This window comes from Lissotriton helveticus, chromosome 4_1, assembly GCF_964261635.1.
Source record: "Lissotriton helveticus chromosome 4_1, aLisHel1.1, whole genome shotgun sequence".
NCBI lineage: Eukaryota > Metazoa > Chordata > Amphibia > Caudata > Salamandridae > Lissotriton > Lissotriton helveticus.
In genome coordinates, this window is record NC_136063.1 from 1,257,267,429 (window position 1) to 1,257,288,196 (window position 20,768).

At 42.2% G+C, this 20,768-nt stretch overlaps 1 protein-coding gene across 2 annotated transcripts in view; it reads left to right on the top strand.

The window, feature by feature from the left end:
• Positions 1-20,768, top strand: part of CNDP2 (carnosine dipeptidase 2) — a 91,417-nt gene that overhangs the window by 62,943 nt on the left and 7,706 nt on the right. The window contains exons 8-10 of one of the 2 annotated variants that reach the window (XM_078687818.1): positions 2,597-2,761; positions 10,762-10,903; positions 19,661-19,808. In XM_078687818.1, the coding sequence (XP_078543944.1) occupies positions 2,597-2,761; positions 10,762-10,903; positions 19,661-19,808 (455 nt within the window). The remainder of the gene's footprint in view (positions 1-2,596; positions 2,762-10,761; positions 10,904-19,660; positions 19,809-20,768) is intronic. The other variant, XM_078687819.1, reaches the window with a different exon arrangement.

Sequence of the window (20,768 nt, forward strand, 5' to 3'; positions counted from 1 at the left end):
TGAAAGGGTTTAATAAGCATTGACAACTGAAATTCAATCTGGAAGGAGTGATCTTCCTCAGCCGAGGGAGATTGAATCCTAAAAAATGTGTCTATAGGAAGCAATTGTCTCTCATACAAACCCAATGGAGGAAAGTTCAGTAAATCCCCAAATGACCAGTTCCTGGCCATGTTTGTCTGCCCCTGTTCTTACTGCAGCGTCAATGCACAGCTGTTTTCAAATCTTACAGCCGTAAAGATTTCACTACGCAAGCATACTAGCCGGCAGCAAACGCTGTATTTTGTCACAGTTCATGTTTGTTTCTGGAAGTGCAAATCGTCTGTCTCTGTACCGCTAGATGTTTGAGAAGGTGGACAAGGTAGGAACCGCCTCTGTCCTTATTTTGGGCAATTGTACTCCATTGCTTCCAGGTTACTCCCCTTGACATCAGTAATTTGTCGGACCACTCTGTCCCATTGCTCAGTTTCAGTAGGATGAGATGATGTAGTAGGTAAAAAGTATACAAATCCGGAAGAATTAAGTAATCTGTTAATTTGCATTTTCCTTAAGACCACTGTACTTTAATCCTACAATTGGTTAGGTCATTTAAGGAAGTAAGCAAGTTCATGTTCTCGTCGTTTGTCAGTTCTTTCCCAAGCATGTGCTCTAGGTAGTAACAATTTTGTTTCCAGTCGAGGGAGCTACAAACGTGAAAGGAATTCTCAAGTGTTAGAGCACAGGTAGAACCTTTACGAAAGGTTCCCATAGGCTTCAGACTAATCGGTTCATAAATTTATACTAGGAAAGAAAAGCACTTTTTTTAGGCCTTCGTGAAACAGCTTGTGCATGATGAATTCATGCAAAAATATGAATTTCACATTATTCAATACGATGCATTAGTTTTTCAATTAGGGAAATTAATGATTTGTATCTACACAATGTAAGTATAAAGTACCCTACAAAAAAAATTAACACTTCATTATAATTTTGCATACTAATTTGTAATTCTCTTTTCACTATATGGGTTAATATATCATTCAAGATTGCAACGCAAATTTTAAATTAAACTTTTCCCTATCACAAATTATTATTATAGCATCTGTTTTCTATTTAATGTCAGTGCTCATATTACACGTTCTAATGTTAATGACCACTTTTCTTAACACATAAATGTAATCTTTTCTAGAGTTTTCTGTTATCGTTTGTTTATTACGTTCATTTAGGCATAAAGAAAAACATGTCAATATATTTGTTACACTTTACATTAGCTTATTTGTTGTTAAATGTCATCACAAACCTTTGTCTAACATTCTGCATGCTTTTACGATGCAGTATCGAAGTCCAATTTCATTTGTGCGTTTTTCATAATCGTGGTAACCTAACACACATTTGTCATGTTCGTAAATAAATGTCACACATTTTTCCAGGGTGAGTTCATAGAGCTAGACGCAAGATGACATCCATGTTCCATCAACTACTTGCGGAATCCCATTATACAATATCTGGCCTTGTGAGATTAATGGTTAAATGCATCCAAGTGTTTTATGCGAAGGCAAAATGAACTCTACCTATAGTGCATTCTACTACAAAAGTAGTCGCTGCAATGTCTTTCCTACTTGGCATAGCACTGGCAGTCATATGAAAGTGCGCTCTTCGGTCAACACCTGATACATTCACTTGCCATTGTGTGTATGTTCATGCCTGTGAGGAGACCGGAGTCAGTTACTGTACTTGGAACAATATTCCAAACCTTTACTTAATCTTTTCCCTAGCCACTGCTTTGGGGGGGGGTGTACTACTTAATCGTCTAGGTAGGCCAAGTGATCTACAGCAGCACATGTAACAGACTGAAAATATATTAGTTTGTACTTTGTAGTGCACTATGTACCTGTACCCTTCCCGAATGCAAGCACATGCTTCAGATGTTTGTGTAAGGAGCAATATGAGGTGCTGTCTTTCTCCTGGTGTTTTGTGGGTTTGGGGAGGGATCCGGAATTATCTCAAAAGTGATACTTATGCTTCGTAGAAAAACAACTCCTTGTCTGCGCCCAAAACTAGAAGGCAAAAGTTTGCAGAGCATATGAATCTACGGCACTACAAAGTACAAGCAATAGTTGCTGGGTGACATTTTTCATTTGTTTGTTTTAATATATGGTTTGTTTTAAGTTGTACTTATAAGTGTTACTTATTGGTATAAATATTGTGATGTGAAGCCTTGTACTTGGATTGTTGTGTGAATTCTGATTTGCATGATGTTATGGATTGTGGAAATAACAATAGACGGCCAATTTTTCCTTTGAGTGTTAGCCCATAGAGATTTCTTTATTACACTTAAGATATTTAAGCATAACTGTTGCTTGCCATTGTTAAGCTAAATGTATGAATATTGGAGTTGCATTTTCCTAGAGTAATCTGCAGTGTTAATGTTAAAAGATCCATATTATATACGTTTTAGGAGACCTTTTTTCCCTTGCGTAAAAACAATTTGCAGCCACATGTTCATGGGCTTTCTTTATGTTCTTTTTCTGTCGTATTAAAGTAAAGCTAGTATTGCTTCTATTTTTGTCCATGTTATTCAATATACATCTATGCTTTCACCCTCTTATTCTTATTTTAGGAAAATATTCTGATGCACAGGTGGAGATACCCATCCCTTTCTCTGCACGGAATTGAGGGAGCCTTCTCTGCTTCAGGAGCCAAAACTGTGATCCCCAAAAAAGTCACTGGGAAGTTCTCAATACGTTTAGTCCCAGACATGGATCCAAAAGAAGTTGAAAAGCAGGTAGGTGCTTCACTATAGGGTGACTACTACCCAACTATTTTGATTGTGAAGGCTTGTATTGCCCCACAGGATTTATGGCACACTCCTGAACCGATTTAGTAATAATGACTCCCAAATGACACTGATAACCGCAGCAGCCCCCCGTTCACAGTGAGAACCAAAATGTGATCAATACTGTGGGCTTTGGTAACTCTGGGGGCCAAGATTATCCCTTACTGTAATTTTTTGTGGAATGCATGTAGGAATCCTTGTCTGTCGATGCCTGCATGTTTTTGGTCAGTATTTCACCAGTACATGTTGTGCTTTTGCATTTTTCGGCTAAAAAGGTTTCTTGCCAATGGCTCTGCATCAGATTGTTTTCATGGCTCTAAGGGGGACATGAGGATTAGGTCCCCGACAGCAGAAACATTTTCTTCTTTATTCGCAGTGAAATATCTGCATACAAACTTTTAAAATAAAATTGACTGCATTTAAGGTATGTGTTTTTCATCGGATTGATTTGTGTTACCATAGTAAAACCTACCTAAATATGTAAATACTGGTACCCACCGAATTATTTTGTGTGCATTTGTGTGTTGCCCTGCTTTCCAACACCATATATAAACCAGGTGTACAGGATATGCAGGCACTCGCATGTGGCACAGCACCAACCTGGATCAAACCTGCATGGTTCTCACTGAATGAAGATTCCCGTTAGATCACATTAAAAGGTGACATCACACCACAGTGTACCGACATTAAACCAAGGCCCAGTTAGCCATCCAGATCTAAATGAAAAATTAGTTTGACTGACTCCTGTGGTCTTAGAATTTATCTATCTCAAACATAGATGTGCAGATTTTGCGATAGACTGGAAGAAATACCAAAAGTAGTATTTGTCAAAGTACAAACTACTTGCGTCTTGGTATAGACGGGCTAATAGGCCACTCCCAACTGCCGCTGTACAGGAGTTAGGCTTCAGCAAAACTCTCTTCAATTTTTAATTACTAGTGATCAGCTAGTTTTCAGAAGGCTTGTGAAGAATCATTTCCCCTCTAGGCCCTCTACTTACGCAGTAAGAGCAAAATACTGTACCAGGCTAATGAACAAATGTATGAATCAGTTTGATTTAACACTTACAATATAATTCTTGGTGGTTCATTCATCCTTGCGTACTGTGAGCAGGCTTGAAAGGTTGAAACGTGCAACTCTTTAACAAATACATATGGGTAGGATAGTATTGGCCGCCTAAATTTATACTGCAAGGTATGTCTGGTTCGTGTCAGTCACGCTACGAATGTGCCTAGATTCTGTCCTAATAGCCATTCGCCGGCAGAAGATGTATGCACTGCATATAAGAGCTTTTATGTGCTATATTGATGGGATAAAGGAGTTTATAAAGACAGACTGGCAGCTTGTAACGTTTGCTGCACAGCACAAGCTCTCTTCGCAAACACCGGAGTTGCAAGATGTATTGTTAACGGTATTCAAAGATGTTACATGCCAGAAGAAAGACCTTGAGCTAATCTTGCAGAACAAATGTCTGCAACGTTCAATTTTACTGCAAACATCCCTGGGAGATAATGTCAAGAGAAGTGGTGGTCCGCAGTACAAAGACTCACTACACATTAATGTTTACACATTTAAACAGACGAGAAGCTGCAATAAGGCATTCTACATTTGGAAACCCGTTTGTTGCTACTTCAGCTTCTTACCCACATCCATTAATTAAGAAATCCTGTTTTGTAAACCAGCTGCGACCAATTTTCCCTCTAAATGTTTTCCTCTGTGTGGCAATAAAGGTGCTCTGTGCCCTGCGGTCAAGTGTGCACTAAAGACAGCAAAAACTTTTATTTTATAACTATGTAAAGTCTGAAAACACTCCATATCAGGGGTGTAGTAAGAGTGAGGAGGGTCCTAGGGCAAACCAGAAGAAACTGACCCACTCTCCTCTGAGTTGGTATTAAGACACCTATTACAAGGATGTACTGGGCTCCTTGCATCCCAGGGCACATATGCTACTGCTTCTTGTGCCTTCATCATTCTACCAATCGTCTACCATTGCTCTCTCCTTGCCTCTCTTCACCTCTTTGCACCTTTTCACACCCCTATCCACGTCAACTCCTCTCTTGCTTATCTTGATCACCTTCGTCTTTTTTTATTTTTGTCTAATCTTTACTCCTTACCCTCCTCACTTTTTCTTTCTCACTTTCTGCTCTCCTCCACTTCTCCTTGCATCCTGTTTCCTCCCTTCAATGTATGTCTTACCGTTCCCTCTCACCAACCTCCCTATAATCTCCCTCTTCTCTCCACCCTTACTGTATCACATCTATATCTTGCCTATGCTTTAACTTGTCTTGTTCCTGTCCTTGTCTACACCTCCTTGTTTATCTCCTGTCTCCCTACCCCCTTTTGTTTATCGTCGTTGCCTCCCTTCTTTCCCTCCTTTTACCTCCTTGCTACATTTCACTCCCCTTTATATTTTTTTCTTCCCCATGTCTGTCTTATTCAGTGCTTTCTTTTTCTGTCTCACTTCCATAGCTCATCGTCTCCACACATGACCTTTTTTTTCTCTTCCCTCAAATGCCCCCACTGTTTCTGCCAATAAAAGGCCCTCATTCACCCCTCCCACTTGTGATGGCTATAGAAGAGGAACACTGATACGATAGTTTGTCTCTCTTGTATTTACATTTTGCTTGGCAAAGTAGTAATGTATTCTGATTTGCATTGTGAGTCGGAGCAGTCTTTTTGACTACTTAGTTGAAAAGGTTGTCGATTGAACTGTCTGATATTGAAGGTGTAGTGCATGAAATTCAAAAACATTATTCAAACATGGTGCTGTGAATATCGCTGCACATGAAGAATGCAGGAGGAGGTGAGCAGCCGGCAAGAAGCAGGTGGCATGGCCAGTTAGAAGCAATAATGATGGGAAAGCCAACCAATGGTAACTATTAGTGAGTAAAGGGTTAAGCCTGTTTTGAAGCTTCTTTTTATTTACCATACCTTTCGAAGCATACGTGCTGTAGGTAAAACCTAAAGTCACCCGTGTGTAAAGACCTGCTTTCTAGTTTTTTGCAAAGTATTGAAGGCTACCTGGATTTGAGCTTGTTGCAGGCAGGATTTGTTTTAATATCTGGGAAACTCGACTTTAAAAACACGGCGCAGTAGACCATAAAACTGGCCACAAACAGGAGGATCCGTAAGCGTGGGGACTGGCATCAAAGGTGCGGTCAAAAATGTCACCCTCAAGTAACTGCATATAAAATGCCACACAACTTAAATAAAATATAAATGCAAGTTAAACACATTTTTGAGATTTGCACTATTTTACATTGTGAAACCTTTATTGGTTACTGTAATCACTGCAGATATATGTGTGTGTAACCAGAGAGCTCCCTACTTGAAGTCTGGTTGGTGCAGTGGGAAATAGTGAGTTGTCTTTTTAGCCTGATGAGGTCCCAGAATGTGACAAAGCACTGTAAATGTATACATCATTATTTTAAACTTGCATTACCGCAGTAGTAAGTTGTACATTTATTTCAATCAATAACATGATCATATACATAAATATATCACAATACATACAAATTTCATATTAAAACATAGCAATAGGTTAAAAAGTAAACCACTTCATACTCCTTTACGTGCATAATTCAATTTGAACCCGGAGCATACATTTAAGGAATAGTCATCAGTTTCATACTCCACATTGTTCTAATATAAAAAAATTAAATTCAAACTTGATCCGTTCTTTTAAATTCCGTGACACTAAAATTGGATAAAAGGAAGAAAAGGGAGGGGGAGACCACAGCTATCAGGTTGAGTCACAATCATCCGTTCACATTACCGGCAGTCAGTGAGGCCGTCGTACTTGCTTCTCCAGTGGTAGGCAAACTCTTACTTCAAGGGCTTATTCCAGTTTTAGGCCTTTTCCACCATGCATAAAGCAAGTATCTTGATACTGTAAAAACAAGCCACCTTGTGTCTGATCTAAAAACACACAAGGCATCTGTGTGGCGTGAGACAGACCACACCCGACAGGCTGGAATAATCCTGGATTTCCTCAAATTAGCATTGGACGGGCAAAAGAATATAAAGTGCTCTAATGTTTGATGGCTAGCGTTACCCAAGGGGCAAAGCAAGGTTACATACCCATTACTCCAGTTGCATTTCATGGCATTTAATGGGAGAACCCCAGTTCTAAACTGTGAAGTGCATGTGCTTGAGGGGGTTCAACATCATCCATATAGGGATCAAACCTAAAACTGCTTTTAATATTTAAAAAAAACAACAACTGGTTGTTGGGGTACTAAGTGTCCTAACTTCAGTGCAAGAATAATCCATAAAATCCCAATACCTCCTTCTTTTTTTATCTGGGCACCCAATCTTTTAGTAATAGATTTTGCGTCGTCCCACATGAATCCCAATCCTAATTTGTAAAACCATTGCTGTACTTTTAAAAACCAAACCACGCTGTTTGTCTTCGTAGCATTAACAATTCCTCCACTGCCTCATTTACTGGAATCTGAGTGTTATTGGTCCAAGGTCTAATCCAAAACGTAAGCACCTTTTATGACAGCTGAATGGACAATTGATCTTGGACCAAGGTCTAGGCGAAGTGGTATTAGTGGTGGGTTCCTTGGTAGGTATAACATTGCTCGTAAAAATGTGTTTTCTACTACTTCTAGCTGGTTCAGGTGTTCCGGCCCCCACAGTTCGGCCCCATATAAGGCTGCACCCCACCCTTTGGCCCGATGTATTACTAAAATTGGTGAAATTGGGCGAAAAATAACTTTTGACTATCTTTGCTATAGCACAGTCCACGTGTTGCAATGAAAGCACATTCTTCTGGATTTGGGGCGTTCATGTTAAATTCTCACTAATTCTGACTCCCAAGTAGTCCAAAACCTTAACCTGATCTAGGTATTGTTCATCTAGCCTCAATTTCCTCTTAGTGGACTTGTATAGATTCAAGACCATAAACTATGTTTTTAAGCAGTTGATTTCTAAACCCCGTTCATTACTGCAGTATAGATAGGCTGCCACAAGTACACATTAAGATTTCGGTTCAAGATAAATTACTTCCAAAATGTAAATCTGACTCGTATGCAGACTGAAACAAAGGCAAACTTCTTTATTCCTGTCCCTTAAAAGCACGCACTCCACAGCTCATCAGATTAGTTTACCACTCCAAGAGAATATTCTTCAGTTGACCTCGAGTAAAGCCAATACTAGTTTCAAAGCAGCCTTTACACTTGCCGATTCACCAAATACGGATATTTACATTTCATCAGGCAGCACACTCCCTGGCAATAAAACGTGTTTCTTCAGCGGTTTGCTCTTTTCCCGGCATCATAGCACTGGAGATGCCCTCCCCCCCCCCCCCCCCTTTCCACTACATCTGAGGTGCTGAAAATGTTGGAACTAAACCGTCTCCTGCAGCACACACAAAGAAAAAGAAGATCTTTCACACCTGCCATCTCGCCTTTTAAAAACAAGGGGTTGGCGATATCAAAACATCCCTTATGTCATTTGATTTTGTCCTGGAAGCAGGAGCCCTCATGTATAGGGAACTTGGGCACTGATAGCAGTAATGCTGCGCAGTTTAAAAGTAACATATGCTGTGACTGAAATCTTGTGTACCGGTGACTGTTTTGTACCATCAAACCTCCTCTGTGGAACATAATGGCTGACCGATCTTTTCCTGTCTGTACACTCTTTAACTTGTAGATGTCGGGAAACCCAATCTTAAACTAGCTTCTAATGTTTGGGGCAAGGCTCCTTTCTCTTCTTTGACGTGGTTGTAGGAAGATGGCTCTTTATATAGTATACCAAAAAGAGGTACACTGTGCAGAGTCCAGGTATCCCTTTGAAGTGGACCGTGGCTTGCTCTAGCAATTCCAAGGTGTTCTCTTAGGGGGCAGTGTGGTCGACCGGCCTTAGGCTTATCAGAGTAGAGTGTCATCTGCCGCATTCACACAGTCAATCGCATCATGGTAATGAAATGAATGAAATGAAAATTGCACTTGTATAGCGCATAGCTACCCGGAGGCCTCGCAGCGCTTGAAAGTATGTTTTGGGTTAGAAATATTTCACAGTTTTTAAAAGTCAACACTTCGTGCAATTTCTGGAGCAGTAATATTATCATATGAATGAAAGACCTATACTGCATACAGGTACTCAACATCGACTTACAAGACCAATCTTCCAGGGCAGGGTCCAAGGCAGCACCAACAGGTCACCTCAGGCAGCACTGGGGCGTCTGGGTGCAGAGGTGCAATACAACGTTGGTGTCCCGTTTAAGTCCATGAGGATCGGTCCGGTCAATGACAGGCAGCAGAATGGGACCGGGTAGGGGGGATGGGGGTGGGTGTCTGGCTGATCCAGCAAGAGAACTCTGGTATCGCAATGCTGACGTGATGACACCTTTTAGTCCTCTTCTCTGTCCAGGGTGACCGGGTGCAGAGGTGTCCTGAGGCATCTGTCACTGGAGACACTTGCGGTAGAGGGGTACCTGCACAAAGAAGTTGCGGGTGACGTCCGGAAGCTCATAGTTGGCAAACCCCAAGTGTGCTTTGGAGCTGAATGGTCTGGGGACCATGCTGGCACTGTTGGGCCCACTTCAACTCTGGCTAGGGGGCTTGGGTGCAGTGATGCTCTTCATTGTCTGGTATTTGGTGGTCCGGAGTCCTCGCAGCTCTGCTGAGATGCCAGCAGGATGCAGGGGTGCATCTTCGCTACTCCACAGGAGTTCTGGATCTTGGGTGAAGGCAGAAAGTACTCCCAGGCTTTTGAGGCACAGGCAGCTGCAGGACAAGTCCTCTCTGGTGCAATTGTCAAGGTCATTAGACAGGCTGGCGGGGTTGGCGCCAAGTCCGTTGCTGCCTTCCGTTCTTACTACTTGCTACGCATCAGCATCCGTCTTCTTCCATGTCGGCAGGATCTGATTTCCTGGTGCCAGGGGTTCCCCTAAATACTAGCTTTCAGGGTGTTGGAGTGTAGTGTAGTAGCCTGCTGGCAACTTGATCCTGAGGTCACTACGCCCCTATATGACCACTTCCTGGGGGAAGTGGACATAACCCTGCCATACTGGTCAGGACCAGTCATCCAGCACACTAGTAGTTGGTAGGTTTTCAGGGGGCACCTCTAAAGAAGTGACCTCTGGGTGCATGTATTAATAAATCCATCTGGAATCCATGTGGGTTTATTAATACAATATGCTTGATACCAAACATCTTTGGATTCAGTGAAGCAATCGTGTAGCTGGGGAACTCTTTTTACACCAGTGTCCAGCACATGTATTTAAAATGGCGGCCCTGGTCTCTTGCACTGGCAGTAATTTGACTGGCCAGCGGGGGGCATATTTGCCCACACAGAGATGTCCACACATGTAGTATAGTGGACACTGCGTAAGGCCTGCTGTAGGGGTGACTTCACTATATTGCAGTCAGTGTCTGAAGGCACAGCACACCAGGATGTGGGCCATGTTGTATTTTCACTTTGTCTGCACCAAGACGCGCAGCCTGCAAAGGCAGTCTGTGTGAGTGGGGGGTTCCCTTAGTGTGGCACAATACATTCTTCAGCTCTTGGGGACCCTTTTTAGTACCATTGCTCTAGGTACCTTGGGTACCATTTAATAGGGACGTACATTGGTGCTAAAGGCCTTACCAATTGGGGGAATAATTGTATAGTTTTCGGGAGGAGATCTGCCACTGGGGACCTGGATAGTCTGAACCTAATGCACTGTCTGTCAAAATTGCCCCGAAATACGAGGCAAAAACGTGGGGATGACAATGTCTAAAAGGCAACTTTCCTACAATAAGGAATCTAAAATGGGGGTCAGACTGCACAGCTATTGGGAAATAATTTTGGTTGTTTTTAACTATGTATTTTGTGCTTAAGATGTAGATTTTTGTGATACTTTGAATGTGTATTTGTACTCTAGAAACTGTTAGTTTTTTTTCTAAGGCTGGCCAATCTGGTTATTAAACTAACTCTGTACCCATTGTCCTTGTTTTTAGGTTCAAGATCACTTAACGAAACGATTTGCTCAGCAAGAAAGTCCCAACAAGCTTAAAGTGCACTTGGGTCATGGAGGTAGACCGTGGGTGGCCGATTTCAACCATCCTCACTTCATGGCTGGAAGAAAAGCCATGAAAACAGGTAAATTGAGACAGGAAGATTGAGTCTCTACCATCCACCAATATAGTTTACTCAATCCCTTTTCACTCTACGTCAATGCACCCTGTGTAACTCGGACATTCTACACCCCTCACTGTACACCTCTCCAACCTACTGCACTTCTCAACTCTCCACGACTTGTACTACACTCTACGTCACTTCACAACATTCTATGCTACTCTACGCCATTTTATTCCACTACATCCCTCTGCTCTGCTCAACTGCACTCACTTTTAGCCATGCTGATCAGCAGCAACGCTGGTACACAACATGGCTAACACTTATTGGCAAAGCCAATACCTCTTGCAGAGGCTAGACCGATTAGCTTCGCCAGTCCTTTTCAGGCCTCGCCTACACAACGCGCATGCGCTGCATATCAGGAGACCTGTAGCCATTGGTTCCCTTTTTCCCCCCAAACACGTGCACCTGTTCCATTGCCTTCAATGGCAACGCATGCACGTGTGGTGATTGCCTTGTGGGAGCGAGCGGCAGCGCCTTGTGGTATCAATTATCACCGCTGGCTCCCGGAAGGGAATCGGCAGACCCCCTCGCGCAGAGGGCGCTTTTGCTTGTTAATACTCTGGTCATAGTGCGTGGGATACCCAACTGAGCTATACAATGTTGAAGGCAAAATTAAAAGCGCCACTGCTGTTCATTTGAAAGCTACAACTGGGGAAAATAGGCCAATTAGCCGAATATATCACACAATTCCAATTACTGTTCTCCTGACTTAGTAAAGCCAATGTCCTCACTGCCCATAGCGTCGCTACCCGGCTTTCTTTAGTGAAAAGATGAGGGGGTAGCAAGGTCTGTCCCTTACTGGCCGTATTATTGAGTTAAATACACAAGGTATTTGTCCTTGACAGTGGGTGACCCCCATCCCACTGGTAAATAAGAGAATTCCGAAGTAGGTCAGGACAAATAAAGAAAATTGTAGTTGAATCGCAGAAATAATTCCCAAATTCAGATTTCGGGTTCGCAGTAATTTCTATGCGGATAAAATGTCTCCTGTGTAGGAGATGGACAAGGCAGCCAACACGTGTTTTGCCCCCTTACATGGCCATTCGGCCTTGGGGCTTAATCAGGGCGTAGGAAGAAATCGTTTGGCCAATCATCGTCCTGGCTGTTCGTAGTCAGTGTATCTTAATCTGTGAGTCAAGGCATGAATGCCTAGGTATATGTCGTCTCAGTCGGCAAGCTAAAAATCTATGTTTAGTATAGTGTGCTGCCCAATTGGTATTTTGGTGCTTCTGTCCATTCATCCAGATATATAACACAACAAGTATCATTACACCTACAATAAGCCAGGGCTATTGGCTTTGTCAATTGTTATAAGCTGCATAAGATAAATAAGCAACAACTATCACTTTGTTGTATTAATATTGAAAATGCTACTTACGGGCAAGGTTGTGGCGTAAGGCTAAAGGAGCTGACCTGCGAGCTGAGAAAGCAGGTTCAAGCCTCATGTTGGCTCAATCAACATCCTGTGATTCAAAAAATGAATATGCCTTTGTATACTGTAACTGGTGCTCATGAAAAGCGCTCTAAGGTTGCGCTATATGAAACTGAAAAACAAGTCGTTGGAGTTACATCAAAGGCAGTGCCGAGTTGTACTATTGCAGAGTTAAGTTTTTTTTTTTCACCCTGACGGTAAAAATGGAGAGCCTGATGTGGACCCTTCTTAGCACCGGCAGGACCCGGCCCACTTAAAGCCCTGTCTGTACATAAAACAAAGTATTGACCATACAGATAGCTGGGTTTCTGGAACACAATAAGAACGCCCGTGGGCCGCTTGCGGCCCCCAACATTTACATGTGGCCCCCCTGGTGAACAACAGCATGAGCTTCTGTTTTGTTGCTGCGCCCTAATATTCAGAACATGTCAAACATGTATTAACCTGCAAATAATTACTTGCCCGTTTATTTAAAAAAAATAAATTTCGATCTAATTACACAATCCCAGACCACCTACCTCCACCCTGCTGGCATCCGTGCGGCCCTTGGTCACACCATAGACTCTACTTTGTGGCCCCATAGCAAATATATTCTTAGGGTTAACCACATGGGTACTCACTCAACGCCACTGTCATTCTTGCCCTAGTGGCATGTACTGGGATACCTGCTCACCAGTCAGTCTGCAAGCTTTAGCAAGGTCACTCGCCTTCTGCAGTGAGCAAATAGACTTACTGGTAGCATGGGCGAATCTCCTATGACTAACACCTTACCCAGTATTTTGGTAAATGCTATCTTTCTTGTTAGAGTTGTGGCACATTTCTACCTTTAGTACCACTTCAAAGGCAGCTCTTGTCCATTTAACAGTGAAGTGCACTTTCTCTCGCCTTTCACTCCTCCCCTAATTGTATTGCTGATTGATTTAATGTTTACTTGTTGATCTTCTTCTAGTATATTGTTGAACCACATTGTTGCACTTCCTGTCATCTCTTTATGTCTCTCTCTCCCTCCTCTCTCAATGTTTTGAGACTGAACTACTTTGTCTGATGCCCGATGGAGCTACTTGGTTTAGCTAAAGGGGAGATGGGCCTTGGATTCCCTCCTTGGTCGACACCTACCCAGTCAGTCTATAGGCAGACTTATTTTCGTCTCTCCTTATTGTCTCTTCCCTAGCCCCTATCCTCTCTCCCCTGAATCTCTCCCCTTGCCTGCTACTCTGCCTACCCCCTGTCCTTTGTGCCCTTTGACTAAGCACTCCTTCTCCCCTTGTTGGGCAAAGATCCAATATTTATACTCTGGAGTCTCAGCGAACCCGCTGAGTGAGTCCACTGCGCCAAGGGAGCCACTCACACTTGAGGTATGGTATGGCACCCCTTGCCAAAGCACTCCCTCTCCCCTTTTTGGGGAAGGATCCAGTATGTAGGCCTTGGAGTCCTCTCTGAGAGAGTCCACTGCGTAAAGGGAGCCTCTCGCAATAGAGATAGGGAAGGGATACCACTTCCCTTGGGATCACAGCTTACTGGACTTTGGACGTTGCCTTGACTCGTCTACCGGTTTGTGTCCCCGTCACCCTTCCCCCTCTTCTCCCCATGCTGTGTGTCTCACCCTCCCCTCCTCTTTCCCACCTTCTTTATCTGTCTACTTCCCCTACTCCAACCCCCCCTGAATCTCCCACCTTGCCTTCTTTTCCCCTTACGTATTTGTGCTTATTGTTTTTCTCGACCGTACAAGTAACTATGTTGCCATGCTCTAAGAACTGTGTAACCTTTGTAACGATGTAACCTGTAACTATGATCTGATGCTCATGTAAAGCGCTCTGATACCTCCGGGTATAGCCAGCGCTATATAAAACTTAAAAAAAAAAAAAATAACATCTAACCTATCCTCCCCCTTCTGAGTGGATGACCCTGTAGTTTGTACCCCGTTGTATGTTGCTGATGGACTTCTTAAGTCAGTGTGGAAATCCTCGTTCAGACTGCTTGTCACGATCTCCAGCCATGTGTTAATTTGTAGAAGGTACAGTGCCAGGGATATCTTGGGCAATGTGCTTGCTTGTGGGTATTGCAAGCTTGGTGCTATCCTTTCCAGCACCAATATGTCCAAGTCTCATGGCTCACTCCCCTGGCAAAGCTGTCCACTTTCTGTCACCCAGTCCTTGCGCTGCTCTTTTGAAGGCCAACACCCACTCACCACATGTTCTCAATAACCTTTCCCACACATCCTGTTCTCTGCAGCCACATAACACTTCACTCACCTGCAGTCAGCGACACGTAAGGCAGATCCCTCCTGTCACACAGCAACGACTATGCCCCTTTCCCTTTCAATGCACTAATTGTAGCACCACGTGAAAGGCGTGCATTGGGCCACATTAAAGGCAGGCCTGTCGTGAGACTTTCTGTCCAGTCACACTTGGACCTTTATGGCAGAGGATCCTACATGCTTGCTTTCTCTTTATCATGTCTTTCTTGCTAGTCCCTTTCTTCTGCCCATTTCGCTCATACTTAAACTGTTTCATCTCACCCTTTCACATAATTCGCTCCCCATCTCTTTGATCCAGCCATACCAATTCCTCTCAATTTGCATTTAGAGAAGTAAAGTCAATTTGAGGCAGTTTTGCTGGGGTACAGGGAGTGTGAAATGCTGTAGCATGCCATTTTTGTAACTCTACAAAATGTAAATACCTTTACATTAACTGTTCACATTCAGCAATTAGAAAAGCAAACGTTGAGCATGTTTTTTGCAATTCTGAATTGAAATGGAAACCGATTTGAATAGGATCAAAACAAATCAAGTCACTTTGAGTGATGGACAAATGGTAAATATTTACTTGAACCTGATTTCCTCACACCATGTGTGTGCAATATACTTTTATCAGTAAAATTGATTTAGCAAATGTAGTGCCCATTTCAGTGGAAAATGCGGTGTCTGTAAATGAGTGCATCAGCACACGATGCTTTAGTTACATTAAAAAATCGCCCACTTTATGTCCGTTCAAGTTAGATGGGTCACAAAAGTTTGTCATTCTAAAAATTGGGCTGTGGTTCTAAAAAGTTTAGGAAGTACTACCTTAGAGGGTAATTAAATGCCTCTGGGGTTACTCGATTGTGTGTGACACCGTAGTTAAGTTGCTTTGTGGCCTAGTTGACTTCCTTCTGTTGATGGGGAAGAGATCAGCAACAAAAAAGGTGGTTGGACCCTTGAGTGGAGACTGACATTTGGGGCTGCTAGAAAATAGTTACTGCTGATCTTGTTGGGAGTTGTCCTTTTCTTCTCGTTTAGATCTTCAGTAAACTCCTATACCATTTTTAGGTATCGCCTGAGCCAGCGCATAGCCAATAGGTTTTGCCTTTGAGACCTTGCAAGTAAAAAAAATGAAGTTTAAGACTTCACGTTTACATTTACTGCATCCTAAATACGAAGTAAATGTAAACATGAAGTATTCTACTTACTTACAAGGTCCCAAATGCGAGACCTATTGGCTATTCCAATGCTTGTTTAGTGTACTATGTAATACTGCCCTTACCGGTGTAATAACTGAACTTTTCAACATCTACATAATAATTTGTATCAGAAATAATGTGGTAACAGTGGGCAACTTACTTCAGTTCGAATTTCGAGATAACTCCAATTACTTTAAGAAAGTTTGCATCTTGACTAGAAAGCACTAGCAGAAGATCCTCCATAATATCCCTATAATGGAGGAAGTTCACCGGTGAGGTGTACTCCATATTTAGAGTTTCCTACAGAGTAATGAGGATTTTCAGTTCCCTACAAATGAGGGCCTTACTTCTGTTTCTTGGGAACCTGGTTTCTATGGCAGGAAACAGATTAATGCCACACCCACCACTCCACTCTCCCCCAATCTCTGGTTATTCCATTATCTGTAATAGTCCCCTATTCTTGTTTGACTTGAGAAAACAGCACAGCACTGGTGTCCGGCTGCCATAGGTTGTTGTAGAGAACACCCATCATAGCATTCAGTCACGGTCTCCCAAATCATTTTTTTTAACCAATTTTCTTAGATTGCATCAAATAAATTCGTATTGACATAGTTAGTAAAACAAACCAGCCTCTTACCACTAAAGTACCAATGTTACAGCACTGTAATATTTTAAAGGGAAAGACAACCTCCCAAAAGGCAATTTCAGCTGTTTGTGTCCTAATTTAATGTAACGAAGTACAGTAATCATTGATGTAGTAATTGTAAAACCTTCATAAGTGTCTCCTATAATACTGTTGTTTTCTGTGATGCTAAATGCTGCCTGTCTTGACGTTGCCACCACTATCCAATGTCTTAATTTTCCTTTGCTTTAAAACGATGCATTTACCTACAATGTTTTGAACCATATCTGTGTTTAGGTTGTTGGTTAATTGTCTAATGGCCGGACTCCCTCACATTTCAATGCAGTTAAGTGGAGCTTGGTTATGCATCTTGTCCTCTGCACCACGTGACACACTCTGACACACAGAATCAGCCTCCTGTGTATTAGACCTAGACCAGGGGTCTCCAAACCGGTCACCGGTTTGGAGACCCCTGACCTAGACGGTACTGACAGTTATGGAAATCTACAAGTCGAACAGATTGTCTGCAATCGTAAATTTCATCATGGGATCTGAATGTGTCCCATGGTAGGGTCAGAAGGATGGGTATTAGGAAGGGCATTCCCCCACCAGAAGTAGAGTATATAAAAACATTCCATGGTCTTCTCCCACCCTAATGGTACACCGAATTTAAGTTGTAAGAAAGGATGGGGTAAGTGTTCAGTGAGGATTGAGAAGTGCTACAGCTCCACTGTGTTTCGGGCATATAGGAAGCTGGCTCTGCGTATGGTATGCCATGAGGTGGTTATAAGTGCACAGAATCCAGAGATACTCCAGAAGTGTGCACAGCTCAATGTATACTCGAAGTGCTCCATTAGTGGTGGTGTGGGCGAGCAGCCTTAGGCTTAACACGGAGTGTAAGCCATATATTGCAGTGGCACTCTGCATGGCCTAGCCGAGGGGTTTCTAGTTGATCCTTTTCAGTCCTAATGCCCTAGGTACCCAGGTACCATTTACGAGTAACTTACAGGAGCCCGAAGGGCCAGTTGTAGAAAATGTTTAGGGAAGAAGCACTGGCACAGGGGACCTGGTTGGCAGGGATCCTGCGCACTACAATCAAAACCACATCACATACCAGGCAAAAAGTGGGGGCTAACCATGTCAAGAGGCACTGTCTCACATGGCATGTACGAGAAGGGATCTCTCTCCATCTTCTCTCCTCCCGACACCCCCCCCCCCTCTTTCCCCCGAATATGAGTAAACATTTACAATGTGGAGGATCTAAACGGTGAATGTTATTTCCACTAATCCGGTGGATGGTCCGCCCAGCAACAGTCAGCATGGGTATTCTTTGAAATGTGCAATGCTTGCTTTTTTTTTTTTATTTGTTTATTTTCCAAACGTATTCCCTGGAATTTTAAAAATCTCAAAATGAGTAAATCTATGCAAGTTATGTGTGTACATCAACATTTTTTGGAGAACTTGTCTATAAATACTCTATCCCACACACTTGTTTTCATGACGAATGGAGAAACTGCCTTGGAAACTGCCTACACGCACTGTATACCTGAATGTGCTGAAATGTACCCCCTCTGGTATTTCAGGATAAATTAATCATGTGCAGTTCAGCATGTTTTTGTAAACTCTTCTGTTAATTTATACAGCATTCTTAACTGTATCTTTAGCTAGGATCACAAAAGTCTGTTTCTTGGCAGATTGGTGCCAGACAAATTGTTTAAATCCAACTGGTGTCGTATTAAGAAATAGTATAACCCTTATCTTTAACACTATTGAAAGAAGCACTATGCTGTGTAATGCTGAATCATCCTCTCATCTTCTTTGTATGTATGGGATGCCCTTCCTCAATAATGACTAGAGGTACTTATTATTATTATTATTATTATTATTATTATTGCAGTAAAACATTTAGGAATTTCCACAATTGCTTGTGCACATCTTTAGAAAACCAGGCAAAATCCCTCTTGGGTGATTCTTGCTGTTTTCCACCCAGGCAAAACAAATTCCTGTTTTATGAGGAGGATTGCAAAATATGCTTTTTATATACATTTGTTTTATTTTGGTAACGTACCTAATATTCAGCTTCCCTGATTCTTGTTGGGGCTCAACCATAGTATAAATGGTTTCAATTTTTCACTACCTTGGTTATCATAACACAAGTTCTTCCATGTTGTTTCAATTTATCTAAAGACATATTGACAGACTATATTTGCTTCTGCTGGGCAGTCCAAATTGGGCACATTTAAAGTCTCTTGTAGTTCTCCCTCCCCCACATATTGCCCTTGGTTTCCTATGCTAGTAGCAGTCGAGCTTCTACAAGCTGATGGTTCCCCTTTTCTGCAAAGTATTCTCTGCAATTGTAGGAACTCCACCAATGTTACAACAGGCTGGAACGATGATGATTTGGGTGGATGCAACGTTTCTCTGGTTCTTTATTTTGCTACTTTGTCATCTTGTTTCAAAGTGAGACCTTTTCGTGCTTTGTGTTTGTTTAAATGCACCTGTACAGCCGGACCCGCCAGATTCTTTCTCCGCTTATTTGCATAGACTGAAGATTATAGTGGTGTTTGCAGACAGATTTGAGAGTGTTAGCTGTCTAGAAACCATATGCATATTGGTTAATTCCAGTGTAACCTTGTATTCTGAATTGAGGAGTTTTCTTCGTAAAATGTTCTTTTCCACCTTTGTATCCTCTTGTTTATATCCTCAAAAAGAAAATAAGAATACCACTCATAAACTAAGTTATACATAAAATCAAAAAAGCAAAATATAATTGGAACCTTTTGTAGCACACACATCTCTCGACTTTCAGTGTAAAACCTATAATGCCTAGTGTAAACAATACAGTTAAGGTTCACTGTCAAGCTATTACTCTTTTTGCGGCACTTTTTCAGATGTTGCATGTCCATGCGTAATCTTTTTGATTTGTCGGGGGATGTCCCAGTGAGTCCACCCATTCTCATCTGATCGTGTTCTATATAACTTCCACCCCATTTTACTTCCCTTCAACAGTGTTCGGAGGGGGTATATCTTTGTTGCCATCTAGCCATGAGAATTTGATATTTGATCATAAACTTGGTTCATTTTGTCCTTTTGTTAAGTAAATGTTCCTATTCTGACGCCCTTATATCCTCACAACAGATCCAACATCTATTCCTTCCTTGTTTGCCTATAATGTGAGACGAATCAAATCACTTTGTGACTTTTGTGCTTTGTTTTGTTTGTGCAGTTTTTGGTGTGGAGCCTGATTTGACACGAGAAGGTGGAAGCATTCCTGTAACTTTAACATTCCAGGAGGCAACGGGTAAAAATGTCATGCTGCTGCCTGTAGGCTCGTCAGACGACGGTGCTCATTCACAAAATGAAAAGCTGAATAGGTGAGCTGTTAATGTAACTACCAAAGATTAGTTGCAACCTATTGGGGGAGGGGGCAGGAGGATTATTATTCGAGAAGCTGCATGTGCTAAAGGGCCTGTGTTTGTTTTGAATTGACTGCACAATGCTGCCATGGAGATAATATTAACCGTTCACTAGGTTTCCTGTTGTGATCCTACTTATATGATAGTGAGCTCAGACGAGAACCATCTCAAGGCAGTATGATATGATTTTACTTTGAAATATGGACTTGGGATGCTGGAAAGTATACACCAGCCACATTTTCCTATTCACCTCCACAGGGGTAGCTTCAAGGTGGTTTTTGGGGTGTTACACCTCAGAAATAAATCTTCTTTGCTATTTAGTCTGGGGGGCCCTTAAATCGGGTCTGCTGTGTTTGTGTTGGATTTTCTTGTTGTCCTGGTATTGGCTTGGTTATTTGTTTTGGAGAAAGAAGGAACTTCTATAGTGAATGGTTTGCCTAAAAAGTAGTATCCATACAAATGGATACAAATGTACTACTTTTGGAAATCACAAATGTTGTCAGTAGTAGGCTCGGAAAGCTGTGCTAGTCTAGGTTTGCAGGCATACTAGTGCAATCAGACACTCAAAAGTTGATGGAACAAATGCTTGTGTATAGTCAGACCACCTGGCAATCGCTCAGGGTTGCGCTCTGGACTGTCATTTCTTTTTTGCCCTCTGTCCCATACTGGACAGAGGGTCTGAATTAAGGTTTGCAGAAAGAGGAAAGGCAGACGGGCTAGAGGAGGACTTTGTCTGCCACCATTCCTTTACATCGCCTGACAAATTTAGAGATGTCCCCCGCCCCCCCTCCCACAAACATCCTTAAACATTGGTAGGAACAATTATCGTGGTGGGTCCTGTCAATGTAGGAAACGTTAGTCAAACATGCTGGCCAGCTGTCAAACATTTCTAAATGTGTGCTTTAAAAAAAAATATAT